The 14,667-nt window shown below is 51.0% G+C and overlaps 1 protein-coding gene across 2 annotated transcripts in view; it reads left to right on the top strand.

Annotated features, from left to right (window-relative positions):
• The first annotated feature begins 1,313 nt into the window (after positions 1–1,313).
• TRAF7 (TNF receptor associated factor 7) overlaps positions 1,314–14,667 on the top strand; it is a 28,083-nt gene continuing 14,729 nt past the window's right edge. Inside the window, exons 1-4 of one of the 2 annotated variants that reach the window (XM_014886447.2) lie at positions 1,314–1,420; positions 10,607–10,725; positions 10,932–10,989; positions 12,018–12,109. In XM_014886447.2, coding sequence (XP_014741933.1) covers positions 10,645–10,725; positions 10,932–10,989; positions 12,018–12,109 — 231 coding nt within the window. In that variant the 5' untranslated portion in view covers positions 1,314–1,420; positions 10,607–10,644. Of the gene's footprint in view, positions 1,421–4,121; positions 4,390–10,606; positions 10,726–10,931; positions 10,990–12,017; positions 12,110–14,667 lie in introns of those variants that run through there. The other variant, XM_014886448.2, reaches the window with a different exon arrangement.

Here is a 14,667-nt window from a genome sequence, read left to right as displayed (position 1 = left end):
AGGGCTGGAACAACCACGTGGATGTGGCACAATGGTTGGATTCGGGTCTCAAAGGTCTTTTAATCCAGAGTGAGTCCAAGATTCCAAAGAAGGGAACAGGGCTGAGCAAAGTGCAGCAAATTTCAATTCCACTGGGTGCCCACACAACATTTCCATCAGTCTCTGGAGTTACATGTCACCCATGGAAAAAAGAAGCAAAACCCAGACTTTTCAAAACTTTATTCACCTGTAAGCTACAAAATTTGCTTCATATAGAAGCCAAAGCAGAAGTACAGCAGTAAAGCATTTATGAACAAGGCTGATCTTGAGACTGAGAAAACATTTTAGGAGTAACTTGTTATGTTCCACGAAACTAAACAGAAAAAAATATTTAAATTCTTCATCTACACGCTGTAGCACTAGAGTTAATAGTGTAAATCCCTTCACTTACTTACACTACTGCACCCACCACCTTGCCAGGATATTCATCTTGAACTAACCCATGAGGGAGAGTAGAAGTCGGTGAATTCTTTCCTCCAGCCCATTCTGCAACTGCTTCTTTGCGCTTCAAGAGCCGCCTCGTTGCAGAGCAGGAGCATTTCCCCACGGGGCTCAGCCCCACTTACCGCAATCACCAGAACAGGAACACCGCATTTTACCGGCCCGGAACGCCGGGACTGCCGCCGATCGGGCACGGAGGCTCCGGGACGCCGCCACCGCCGAGCCGTACACGGCGACCGATTCGCGCCGAGCCCTGAGGGGAGAAGGCAGCGCGTGAGGGGAGGAGCCCGAACCGCCCGCCCAGCCAGGCCGCGGGTACCGCGGACCTCAGCCATAGCTGCTCAGCAGGGGCTGCGGCCGCCCGCCGCCCTCAGACGAGGTGTCAGAAAGGTGAATGTGGATCATCACCGGCCCGCCCTCGGTAATATCGCCGTTACCGGCCCCGCTCCCACCCGCCCTGTCCCACCCAGTCCCGCACCTCTGGTTGGAAAGAACGCACGTGCTCCACGCTACATCTTTTATAGCCCCTGCGACGCCGCTATTGGTCAGGCTGCTGTGGGCACAGCCAATCGCCAGCGGTTGGCGTGACCAACGCCCCGCCTCTCCCAGCGCTGATTGGCCACCGTTCTCCTCCGTGCCAATGGCGACGCGCAGCGCAGCGTGGCCCGAGGCGGCGGCTGCCGCCTTTTGATTGGTCACTGCAGGAGGCCGGGCCGAACCAGTAGCAACAGTGGTTGTAGCATGGAGTGACTGTGTGCAGGGGTGCTGGGAGTTGTAGTCCGAGCTGCTCGGCGGCGCGAGCAGGAAGAGGCACGTGGGACTACAAGTCCCGAGGAGCGCTGGGCGCGGCTCTTCCGGGCCGGGCGGCAGAGAGAAGCAGGCCCGGGCGCGATGTGCCGGGACCGGGCACCGGCGCTGCGGCCGCCGCCGCCGCTGGGAGGTACGGGCGGGCCGGGGGGAGCCGAGCGAGCCGCGCCGGGCGGCTCCGTAAGGGGATGGGCCGGGCCGGGGGCGCTGGGCCGCGGGCCGGGGAGGTGCCGGCGGAGGCTCCCGGGGCTGCCCCGTGCCCACCGCCCGCCGTGTCCGGGGCTGCCAGCGGCTCTGTTGGGGCGCTCAGAGGAGCTCGAGCATCATCTGCGCTGTTCCGTCCCCGGTGAATCCCGCCCAGGTCTCGCTCATCGTCCCCGCTGCCCTCCCTGTGTGTTCGCTGGGTCTCATCGCAGACTCTGCTTAGCTTTGCCTTTTTCTGTTTAGTTTTGTCGTTTTCTGCTCCATTCCTTGTCCGACCGCAGCACGTGTTGCTGCCGGTTCTTTCCTGCCCTCCCAGTAACCTCATTTCCCTGGGCTTTGGGCTCACAATGTACAAAATGTGGGATATCTAGGGGTAGGTCTCCGTAGCTGCCGCGGAACATTTGCCGTTCTGGATCAGGCAGCGGACTGTGGATTGTGTGGGATTTGTCCTCTTCTCGTTTCAAACGCGCTCCGGGGCTCTGTCCCCTGCCGCTGCAGCGCTGTCCCGGTGACAGACGCTGTCAAACGCTTCGCTGCTGCCGGATCCCGGAGCTGGTGTGCTGGGAAGGGCAGCGAGGAGGATTTCCCTTGGGTTCAGCTTCCTTTTTGGGGTCAGAGACAGCGATTGGGGTTGGTGAGTGTTACAAGAGCTGGGTTTGGTGTGTCCCTAATTCGCCAGGTCCAGGCTGTTGTCCCTGCCAGGGCGTATCTGTGTTAAGAACTGTGACCAAGCAGTTGTGTTTTCCACTTTGGCAACGTTGCTCTGCCTTTGTTTCAATCCCAGCACTCTAATTTTGCCTCCCTGTGCGTTTTCCCCCCAGCAATGTTTTTTCAGGCTGCACTGAGCAGTCGGGTTCCTCTTAAACAGCTGCTGCATTTTGGCCTCGAGTGTTTGTCTGCCAGTGGTTTCGGCTTCCAGCCACACTGAGAATGGTGGGGCTTGCAGGAGAGGGTTTGGGGGTGAAGGGTGGTTCCAGAAGGCCCTTGATGAGGGAAAGTAGTGTGAGATCACAGAATCCCAGAATTGTTTAGGTTGGAAAAGACCTCCAAGACAATCATTGAATCCACCCTGTGCCTGATCCCAGCCCACAGCACTGAGTGCCTCATCCAGGGATTGCTTGGACATCTCCACAGATGGGGACTCCAAACCTCCCTGAGCAGCACCTTCCATGAAGAAATTCCTCCTGATGTCCAACCTGCAGCTCCCCTGGCAAGGGAAATTCCTAAAATTATGCAGGAAGCTGCAGGAGCAGGTACTGTCTGCAGTCTGCTGGATTACCTCCAGGTCCTGGGGTCCCCTATCTGGAGCAGGGAAGGGACAGGCTGAATCCAGCCAGAAAAGCTCCAGCACCGGGATTTGGTTTGTATGCAGGTGACACTGCCTGAGGGAACAGGGTTTTACCCTGTGGAAGTGAGAAACCTGAGCTACAGTGGTGTTTCCAGTCAGGAGGTGCTGGTACTTTCACTGCTAGCACTCAAACAGGGGCTTTCATATTGATTTGGCTCAAGGAAAGAAATAAAACTCTAATCCATAGTTTTTGGGTGGTTTGGTTCCCTGACCTGGGGATGTCAGGGTGAGCCCTCCTGTGGCAGCACAGCCTCTGGTGGCCTGGAGCCATGTGTGAGCATCACATGGAAGTTTGTGTCCCCTGCCTGAAGTCAGCCCTTCCCTTCCTGGGGCTCCACAATCCCGAGGTGCTGCTGGAGCCTCAGGCAGCCCTGCAGGCTCTGGATGGTTGCAGAGCCCCAGGTGCTGGTGCCAGCTCTGCCCTGCACCTGGGAGTGCTCCTGGGCACTGCTGAGCACCTTGCAGCCTCAGTGGGGTCAGAGGGGTCACCTCGAGGGCTGAGCATTCCCCTGTTCCCAGGGACCTCCCAAACCCTGCTGGCACTGGTTATGGGATTTCCTGGAGCATGACTGTACCTTTCTCACAGCTTATCTCAGCCAAGCCCAGGTGTGCCAGGAGTGCCTTGGAGAGAAAATCCTTCCTGGGTTCCAGTACTTGGATTACGTGGCCATGTTCAGTCTGTTGGAACTCGTCCCTCCCGGTTTTTATTCCCTTTGCTGTCCCTTCCCTGTGTGTCCCCCTTTGGCATGAGGATGGTGAGGCACACACCAGCACATCCCTGTGTCCATGGGCTGGATCTGGGGGTGTAGGGACAGCTGGGACAAGGAGGGAGGCAGCTGGTTGCTCACAGGGGTACGTGTCACCCTTCTTTGAGCTCAGGAACCTAAGGCAGCAGCACCCCAAATTACCCATTCAGGCCGTTCCTGTTTAACGAGGTGTCCTAGGGGCTGCAGAGAGGCACTGCCTGTGCCTGGGAGAGCCTCAGTTTTGGGAGGAGTGTCCTGGCAGTACAAGTCCCCCACCACCATCAGTGTCTGTGCTTTGGACGAGTCCTGCTCCCCAGCTCTGCTTTTCTGTGCCTGTTCTTTTTAACTCGATTTCCCTGCATTGGCTCTCCAGGCAAAGAGCATGTTGCTGTTTTGTTACTCGGAATTCTGAATAGTTTGTGAGCTATAAAAGAGGGTGAGAAACTCAAACTCCCCTTAAAGCGAGCAAAAGCCTTTTCTGTCTCCAGATCTTTCTCCGATCAAGAGAATAAATCCATGTGTGCCTAGAGAGGGTTGTTTTTCCTGCACTAAACTGAACCCGGAGCAGCCGGGGCAAAGCTGGGAGGCAGCGTGGAGATTGGCTGAGCTGTGGGATTTTCCAGCTGGATTTACATATCGCCCACTGCTCCGCATGCCTTTGTGTTTACATCACCGGGGAGCGATCCACACACGCACACACGTAGCGGAAGAGACACTTTGGCCGAGGAAAAGCCCGTGCACAGCTCAGGAACTGGGCATGGTGGTGGCATCTCAGCGGGCTGCGCTGCTCCGGCATGGCCAAGGGTGAGTTTCCTCCAGGGAGAAGTGTTTGCTCCGGGGTGTCAGGCTGTCAGCAGCATTCCCGGGAAAGCTGCTCCCTTTCAGCAGTGAGGGAGGAATTGTTTCCATGCCTCAGTGCAGAGCAGGAGGTACCTGGAGTCCAGCACCAGTTTGGAAGGGGGTACCTGTGGCGTGTCCAGCAGCTGGAGCTCTGTTCTGCTCGTTTTATGATCCTTCACAGTGACCTTTGCAAGGGCGTGGAATGCTGGATTGCAGCAACCCAGCCAGCGTGTCCTGAGGTCGTTCTGGTGTTTCAGAAGTGGGAAATCCTCGATACTGCTTAGGCAGAGTTGTGAGCACAGAAGCCAAGTTTGTGAGGAGAGGCGATGTCCCGCTGCCTTCCCTGGAATTCTGAGTCACCCTGGGGAGAATTCAATCCGTGGTGTTTGGGGGTTGTGGGGCACTGAGTGGTGTTTCTGTCTCAAAGCTGTCAGTAGATTTGCCATGGTGGAAGTGTCCACATCCCCTGATTTCTTTGGGAATCAAGGATTTGGTGCTGTTTTTCCCAGAATCACTAATTTGATCGATGAGTGTTGGTGCCTCCTGCTTGTTCTCAGTGGCAAAGTCCAAGGAAACTCTACAAAAAAAGAGCAGGTGATTGGAATTTGCTGGATGTGTTCTGTTTTCTTTTCTGAAAGAGATGATGCATTTCAGCTGGATGTTTCAAGTGTTCTAGTTGCATCCAGAGGGCAGAAAAGAGTGTGTGTCACGAGGTGTCAAAACTTTGGAGGATGTTGGGGGGAACAGGGGGTGGAAGTGATATTTTGTGCTTTTTGAGTCATGGCTATGGGCTCAGGTTTCCTATGACTTTAATCTGGAAGAATCCCATAGTGTGATGGGGTGGTTGCAGCTTTCCTGAGGATGCAATGCAGCCAGCCATAAGGCAAAGCACTTGGAAATGGGGAATAAAGGAGAGAGGAGCTTTGATTGCTTTGGGTCTAGCAGGACTCCAGAAGAGCAGAATCCAGGTGAGACGAACATTCCTCTGGCTCCCTTGGAAGAACAGAGGCCAAGTTTCTCCATCCCCCAGTCTCTGCTTCTGCCCTGCCATGACTTCAGGGATTTTCAGTTGATTTGCAAGCCCCTGTGTCTGTCAGATTTGCAGCAGGGAGACCAAGAGCAGAGCTGAGCCATCCCACAGGACCCTGTGGGGTGTTGGCAGTCATTTGTTCTCTCTGCCAGACAGGTCTGAGGAGCACCAGTGAGCCCCAGTTGTGGTTGAGTGGTGACTGTTCTCAGCTTCTGAAGTGTGATATCTTTCATTGATATCTGCTTTGCTCAGAGTTGGCCATTCCCTCTCGAGGAGCTGCATCAAGACTGAGATTTTTGCCTTGGAGGGGGAGGATGTTGTTGGTTTCAGGGCTTGGCTGGGGTTTTATTTTTTTTCCCCTCACCAAACCCACGATTTAACAATGTGATGATCTCAGAAGGGGTCTGTTCTTTGAGGGAGGATGTGGAAGAGCTCAGGCTGTGTGAGGCACAGCACACAACTTTTAAAGCACCTTTTTGATTAAGATCCTTGTGTGGCAGAGCTGTGAATGTGCCTATTCCTGCCCAGCAGTGACTGAGGAGCTGCTGAGCCCACACAGGAGAATTTCGGTTGCAGGGTCAGAACTGGGCTGCATAACAATAATGGTGTTGTAGGTGGATCTTCCCAGGTTACCTGAAATGGAAATAAAGCTTCAAATGTAGCTTTTGTGTCATGGAACAGTACTGAATATTGGCCTCTGTTCTAACTTCTAATTTAATTTTATTTTTTCTGGGAAAATTGAGGTGCTTCGTTTTACCAGAGCAATCACTTTTGATCCAGCTATGGGAACATTTGAAAGTACAGCTTCAGGTTTTAACATGAAATATTGCAAATATTCTTCTATCCCAAGGCTTCATTATCCTTTAGGAAAAGCACCATATGAAATGCTTTTCCTTTCTGAACTCCATTTGTTCAAAGGCATGGCAGTGTTCAAACAGCTGTTGAATGTGTTCTGTCACTCCTGCAGTCAGTGCAAGCACTGGTAAAAGTAGCAGCAATTAAAAATATCCCTTTTATTTTTATTGATGACAGCTCAGTACAATTATGGCCTCGCTGTAAGACACTCAGAAGAGCTGGTGTGACTTATAAGAAAAATTTATAAACAGTAAAAAGACAGTTCCACAGATTTATCAGTCCTGTCAGTAAGGCTGAACTTCTGTTCGTGTTTTATGTCCTTCCTGCACTGACTGACATCTAAAGAGTGTAAGAAATGTCCTGCTGGCTCAGGTCTTTTAGATTTTAGCTCCTCTACAACCTCTTTGTCTCCCCAGTTTTGTGGGGTTTTTCATAAGTTCTTCACCACCAGCTGGTGTTGACTGCTCAGAAGAGCTGAGTGTCACCTCAGACGTGGTGATTTCACTTTTGGTTTTTATTCACAATCTTCAGCCAGGAGCTGCACCAAGCTGACTCAGCAGTGGTGCTGAGGAACTCTGACCTGGAGTTCCCTGAGCTGAGGAGTGACCAGTGGGGTCCAGTGACCTTGGAGAGGTGTCCATGGGAGAGGTGTCCATGGGAGAGGTGTCCATGGGAGAGGTGTCCATGGAGAGGTGTCCATGGGAGAGGTGTCCATGGGAGAGGTGTCCATGGAGAGGTGTCCATGGAGAGGTGTCCATGGAGAGGTGTCCATGGAGAGGTGTCTGCTCAGGGATTCCCTGAGGTGTTCCCTGAGCTGAGGAGTGACCAGTGGGGTGCAGTGCCCATGGAGGGGTGTAAGCCTCAGGGATCTGCTGTATCTCTACATTCTTACAGCCTGTGCTGTACAGGTCAGACCAGATGCTGATAGTCCTTGTCACCCTGAGGAGGTGCTGATGCTCACAGAGTAGTTAATGTAGTTAATTAACAAACACCCTGTGCCCTTGGCACCTTCCTGCCTTGCCCTTGTCCCACGAGCTGTGGGTGCTTTTGTCAGAGTGCTTCCCTGGGGATGTGCCAATACTCTGGAGGATGTGTAACCCTGCTTGTTGTGAGAGCAGTGTTGAAAGAGGAACAGAAGCTCGTGTCTTACACCATAAATACCCAAGCTGTGAGATCAGGAAGTTCACATCAGCCAGGGCAGGATAACCCTGCCTGCCTTTGCCTCTGTCCTGCTGTGGGACGATTTGCCAGCCCAGCAATTTCCTTGGGGGTGAATTACCATGAGAGAGCTTCAGTGGGCAAGGAAGGAGAATTATCCAGGCCAGTGGTCCTGATTCTCCTCCCAGCTCTGAGGTGCAGTCTCAGGGTGATGTGTGGCTGATGCTGCTGGATTTCCCTTCAGCAGTGGGGAGAAGGAGCTCTGCTTCCCCCTGCAGCCACTGGTGGTTGGGATTTTTCTTGCCTGGATTACTACAGTAGGATTTTAAGGCTTTTCTTCTTGCTGAGTCTCAAAAGCTTCGAGTTGATCCCTGTAATGTGCAAATGCTGAAACCTATCCCTGCCCCCCCTCACATCTGGTTATGATCAGCTGTAGGATTTACTGAATATTGGGTCCCCACAGCTTCCTTTTTCCAGGGGAGACTTCCCCCCTTCTTTGTTTACTTTGCAAAAAACACTGATGTTGCATGTTAAAAAAAAAAAAAAAAAGTTAAGTCCAGGCAAGGAGAATCTGGATCACAGGCTGTGTTCCCAACACCAGCCACCCAAGAGGGACACATCTTCCAGGCCTGGGAGCACAGCACAGTGTAGCTGGCAGGCTTCAGATGCCAAGCAGAGGTGCAGAGATGTGGCAGAGATTTTTACAAGTGCTGTAGGAAGCTGGTATTAATGTTGATACCATCAGCTCTTTGCTGCCTCCTTTTAAATTCTTTGCTATCATTTGGAAAAGGTTCTCAGATGGAAAGGAAGGAGTGTGAGGAGTTTGTCAGACAGTGCTCAGGAGAGGCATCTGCTCTGCTGAAGTGCTCCTGTGTGTGGTGGGTGCAGAGGTTTGGGCTGAAATCAGACATTGCTGTGGTGTTGTGCAGCCTGGCTGATATTCTGTTTGACATTTTTTCCATTGCTCACATTCCTCTGGTCCCTGCTGGAGCAGACAGGAGCAGAGCTGCTGCAGGTACCCTGCTCAGCCAAGCTGCAGGCACAGGTCATGTTTATAAGCAGAGAGTGGAAAATCCCTGTATTCCACATTCCCTTCCCCACTTTGGATTTGTTGGAGGTTCCCAGGCAAGGCTCGAGTGGCTGCAGTCAATGCTTGTGGCACATCTGATCCAACCTTTAATGATATCACAGAGCTCCTCACACTGTCAGTTTATTCCCATTTTTGTTTTCTCTGTCTCTGAGTGTTTCCCATTGCTTCAGTCTCCATCTGTTCCATCTGAAGGTGATACATACCCTGAAAATGAAGCCCTGCCTGAGTCTCTGACAGCCCATGATCCTCCATCAGGATGGGTTTCCTCTCTTTCCATCTGGGAATGACTGCCCTGAACCCCAAGAGGAATATTTGATATGCAAGGTTCCCTTAACCTTAACTGACATGGCTGATGAAATGGGAGCATATCCCTGCTCCTGCCTTTGAGTAGTGCAGGATAAGGGGTGTGTGGGTAGGTGTTGTGTGGATTCATATCCCTGGAAATTTGAATATTTCTCCATTTCCACGCAGTAATAGGAGGAGCAGAGCACTGAATCCTTTTTCCAGAGGAGAGTGGTGAGCCCAGCTGTACTGCTAGATGTAGGGAACCTGTGGAGAGGGGAATTTCAGGGATACACGTGTTATTGGACACGAGACAATGCAGCCTTGAGATGGGAAATCCCAGGAAATGCAGCAGTTTGTGCCATTGCTCATGGAAGTACTTTGCTTAATTTATGAGCACTGCATCATCTGGAGACCCCAGCTGGAGACCTCTCATCTTCAGGCTCCTGCAGGAGGGGGGAATTTCTGCTGGGAGGTAGCTGAGAGCTCCAGAGCTCATCCGAGGCTGCCAGAGGGAGAGAGGCTGAGTCAGTGGGGCTCACATCTCCTGGGACCAGTGGCCCAAACCCTTTGTCTGCCCTCGGGAACACGGACAGGACAGGAATAAAAGGATCTGATGGCCTAAGCCAAACTTCTGGCTTGCTGGAGCCCAGCTTTGAACTCTGCAGGTCTCCCTGATGCTGCAGCACAACTCTGCTTCATTCCTGCTGCTTTTGAGACAACTCCAGACTCTGTGCTCAGCATCTCCTCAGGGATCTGGCATTTGCAAGCAGCCAGGACAGTGCTGTCACGTGTGTGGAAAACATTACCCAGATCCCTGGTTTTCAGATGCTTTTGGGTTTGGTTTCAGGGTTTCTGTTTGTTTGGTTTTTCTTCGGAATTTTTTTTTTTTTAAATATAGAATTTTTGACCATTCTCAGTGTTTAGACCTGAGCAGCAATTCCCTGCTCAGGATTGTGCTGCTGCTGTTCCTGACTGCCTGACAGGATGTGGATCTGTTGGATCCAGAGCTGCAGGGAGCACCAGGAGTGCTGTGTCAGGACCTGAGCAGAGCCTTGGCCCAGGACAGCTCAGTGTCACCTTTGCAATGTTTTAAAATCTGTGTGCCAGGGCTCTCCAGGGACGTGGGAATCCCTGCACAATTCCCAGCTCACAGCTGCCTGCTGGGATCCTGTCTCTCCCTCTCTCTCTCTCTGAGCCTCAGTTTCCCTTTCTGTAAAGTGGAAAAATCACAGTGGTGTTTTTATAAAGAGCTTGGAGATTTAGGACTTGTCACTCCCAAATAAGAGAAAAATTGCTAGAAACACCTGAGACACTTCACCTGCAGAGGAGCTGCAGCTCCTTCCTGAGGGTGTCCTGGCTCTGAAGGAGACTGAGAGCATCTTGTCAGATTTGCTGGGACAGCAGCATAATTGTGCCCTGAAGCAATATCAGGTTTCAGCAGAGGTTAAGGAAAGCAAAGTCCATGTGTTTCTGCAGATTATCGTGGAATTCTTGACTTTGCAAACTTGAGCCTAATGAAGCAGTGAGGGGAGAGAAATGAGGCTCTTATTAAAAGATAATCATATATTTTAAAAACGCTGAGCACTCACCCAGGAACAATTTGAAGGAATCTGACTTTGTCCTCTCCTCTTGCTTCTGAAAATGCAGGTTTATGTGAGTTTAGGGAAACACTTGGGCTCTTTGTGCTGCAGGAGAGGGTTCTCTGAACCCAGGAAAATACCCACAACGAGCCTAACTCCCTTTGTGTCCTTCTTCTTCCCCAGAGCAAGCTTCCCATGACTAACAGATGCTGGCCTAGATTATGAGCTCAAACAAGAACGCTCGCTACAATCGTTTCTCCAGCGGCACAACAAACATCTCTACTCCTGAAAACACTAACGGGGTAAGGCCACAGACAGGGGGCAGGGCTGCTTCCTGTGCTCTCATCCTTTCTTTTCAAATAGGGTATTTTTCTTGCCACTTAAAATCTCACTATTCACAGATAAAAGCTGGAATATGTATGCAGTATTTCACCAGCTCAGGCAGAGTCTGAAGGTTTTAAATGAGTCTTTAAATGCCCTGACATTAATTTTTTTTTCAATATTTCAGACAAGAATGGAAACAACTTTTGGGCCAGCCTTCTCTGCTGTGACCACCATCACAAAGGGTGAGTATTTCATGTGTACTGGGTGTGATCTCAGGGTGGGTGTTGTTGTTTTACAGATCATAAAAAGCTGTTGGGAGAATCTCTCTGGTCGTTAACCAGGTGTTGAGGGGCTGGGTTTGGTGTTGTGCAGCCCAAGTGTCCTGACGTGATGGAAATGAGTTTTCTCTCCTCCTGAGCAGTACCACTGAGAAAACAGAAAAACAGAGTAGTACAACAGGGTTTGATACTGAGCTCAGCACCAAATCTTATTGATCCCTGTGACAATCATCACCAATGCTGAAAATTCCATTTTTCTTCTGTGCCTGACTGTGAGTCACTCTGGAGCTTTGGTAAAACCCCGTGGCCATTTTTAGCTCAGACAGGAGGGGATGCAAATGTCCCTGCTCATTTACAATTCCTGTGCCTTATTCCCCAAAGCTCAGCAGGTGAGGGGAGCCTGAGCCCTGGCACGTGGGGTGAATGTAGGAAGAGGCCTGGTTTCATTTTGGAATACAAATATCCTTCCTTTAATAGAGACAAAAAGACTTGACACTGATTTTGATAAGGAGATGAACATGTGCCTGAGAAAAATGTTTGGATTACATTTGTCCTGGACTCTGGATGGTTTTGGACTCCTGAATATTTACATTCAGACTTTTATACATATAAGAGTTGGTTACATGATCTCTACATAAATATTTTATATTTAATTTAGCATGGCTCCCCTGTGCCTCAGGGATATCCAGACCTCCCTGGATCCAAGCAATTTTTTTTGGTGACTGAGATATGTGGGAGTATAAAGTTTCCTTTTCACAATATTTTTTAACCTGTGGACCTGACAGGATATTACCTGTGCTCTTTTCTGGGCAAGCTCTCAGAGATCAGGATTGTTCTACCTGTGCTGCTATGTCAAGTCATGAACCAACATTGGACAATCCCTAAAATTTCCATTTCTAAGGAACACTTACAGCTACAGAGGCTGTCCCATAGCTTGGAGATGTTTCTGAGGAGCCTAAATGCTTGTTTTTGTTTTTTCACTCCCTTTGAAGCTGACGGGACCAACACTTTCAAGCAGCACCGTCGGACCCCGTCCTCCTCCAGCACCCTCACCTACTCCCCAAGGGATGAGGATGATGGCATGGTAGGTGTTGTCAGGACCCTCCTGACTGGCTTAGCTGATCAGAAGTGAAGTGAGAGGAGTCTGGAGCTCCTCTGGGCTGCCCTGCCTCCCTCATCATTGTCTGTGTCCCAGAGGCAGGATCAGCCTCAGCATTGCTGGCTGCTCCCAAGGTTGGTGCTGTGGGGAATCAGCTCAGTCTGACCTGGGGCTTTAGGTTAGAGCTGCTCCTGCTGCTTTTCCTGCTGCTTGAAATGGTTAGGTGGGTTCAAATCCTGGGAACTACAAATCCCAGAGCCTCCTTGGAGGGATGTACCTGGCTCCTGGGACAGCAGGGAGCTCGGGAGGAAACAGCTCCTGCCAGGCATGTCTGGGCTGTGACTGGGGCCAGGCACTCTCCGTGTTGGATGGATCCCAGCTGGCTCTGCATAGAATCCATTCCTATTCCCACCTCCAGATGGGGCCTCTGACCATAGGGAGCAGGTTTGGAACCTGCAGAGTGGGATTTTGGACACTATGGGCTGTGCTGGGCTTCCCACACAAGCCATTCCCCCTCTCCCAATATCTTGGTGGTAAAGCAGTTCCCAATTTTGTATCCCGTTTTCTCACTCACTTCTGAGTATGTTCTTTTTGGTGAATTTAGTGATTCAACAGGCTCCAGGGTTAGCTGCTTGGAGAGAAATGAAATTAGCTAAATCAGTTAAATCAAGAACAGCAACAGCAAAGCAAACCTGGATAAAAGGATGGACAGCTCCGGGGCTGGACCTTCTCTTGTCCCTGGTGCTCCAGCCACAACTCACAACCACAAGCTCTGTTCAGATCTAAACATGTTAGTGACAAACTCCAGTTTAAGCACTTGTAGACTTAGGTTACAAGACCCAATTTCCAAGCCAGGCATAAATGGATCATTGCTGCTGGAGTTAGAGACTGGGGTCAGCAACCGTGTGGAGCTGCAGCACTTCTTAAAATAAATTTGACACCAGATTGCAAAGAATTTTATTGTCAGCATCCTATAAAGTTCCTTCTGTTGCTCAGAGATCTTGCTGTGTTTTATGTGAGCCCATGGGGGGTTTTGTTTGTTGTTGGTCTTTTTTCTAAAAGTCCTTTGAAAATTTGCCTGGTGTCCTTGGCAAGTGCAGCTCTCCAGCCCACCACTGACCCCAGGAGCTGGGCCAGTGTTGAGGCCACCCCTGGCTGTCAGCACAGACCCTGTGGGCTGAGTGCTGGACTCACAGTGCCCTTTTCACCAGCTGGGCAGTTCTCACAGGGCAGAGGGGAGGATTTTTCCAGAGGAGGGGATGCTGTGAATATTTTATTTAGCCAGGTCTGATAAAGAAACTCCTTGACTCCTTTGAAATCCCCACTGGGGTGTGCAGCCAAGAATGGGGGAGATCTCTGCTGGGAGCCAGCTTCAATCCTCTTGGACAGTCTCAGCCCACTTTCCCTGGAGTGTTAAATATTCTGTTGCAAAAATAGTGAGAGGATTAATGAGTGGTTCAGGAAGCAGCGTGAGGTGCTGACAAACCAGAACCGCCTCAGTCGTGCTCTGCCTGCTGCTCCAGGCAGACTCACTAACCCTCTTAGGAAGCTTCATTTGCTTTGTCAAGAAATAATCTGGGATTTCCCTTCCTCATCACTGAGTTTTTCCTCCTCCAGAAGCTGCCAAGGGCTTCTCAGGCATCAGAGAGACAGTTGGAGACGAGTCAGAGCCTTCCTGTGACCTCCACCACCCCTTTTTCTTTCCTTGTGAAGCTGCTGTTAGTGAAACAAAAGCAGAGCAGTGTGTTCCGTGTGCAGGGCAGGGATTGCTGAGTGGCTGCTGTCATCCTTCCTGCACACAGTGCCACAGGTTCCCACCTTGCTGTGCCTGATGGAGCTGCAACCAGGGCTGTGCTGGAGCCTCCACCTGGAGGCTGCTGCTGTGGCTGAGGTGATGCAGCCAAAGATTGGTGCTGAATATTGAACAGTAGGGTACTCTGCATGGATGGAGGCTGCCTGGCTGCCCAAAGCCTGTTTCACCTCTGAGCCAGAGGCTGGATTGAATTGCCAGCAAAAAACTCCCCATCTTCCATCAGATGTTTAATTGCTCCATCCTTGGGCTGTTTGAAGGTGTGCCTGATGTTTAGTGCAGAAATGGGGTCTCTTGAGTTTTATCCTTGTTTTGCTTGGCAAAACCAAGGCTGCAGACCCCCAGAGGGTCTGGAAGTGCCAGCACACCCTCTGCCATTCTGTGCCCAGGGGGAGTGAGGGATCCTTCTCAGCACATCCCCTTGTCTGCTGTGCAGTCAACACCAGCATTATCCAAACCAGGACACAGGGAGCTGAGCCCACAGTCATTCACAAACCTGTGTCTCACACCCCTGCCTTCTGGGAATGCTGCATTCCCCTTCTCTGTTGGTGATCCTCACTGGATGTTGCTGGTGACAAACCTGCCTCCCTGCAGAGCCTTTGCTGCCCTCACCCCCTCTCACCTCCAGAGTGGGAACTATGCACAGTCATTCTGGTTATTTTAATAATTTCTGCTACTAGTGGAGGAAAATAATAAAATTAATGGATACACATAAAATAGATTTATCTCATTA

The sequence above is a fragment of the Sturnus vulgaris genome, chromosome 16, assembly GCF_052056855.1.
Source record: "Sturnus vulgaris isolate bStuVul1 chromosome 16, bStuVul1.hap1, whole genome shotgun sequence".
NCBI lineage: Eukaryota > Metazoa > Chordata > Aves > Passeriformes > Sturnidae > Sturnus > Sturnus vulgaris.
Note: the sequence above shows the minus strand (reverse complement) of the source record. Positions and strands in the feature narration are given on the sequence as shown.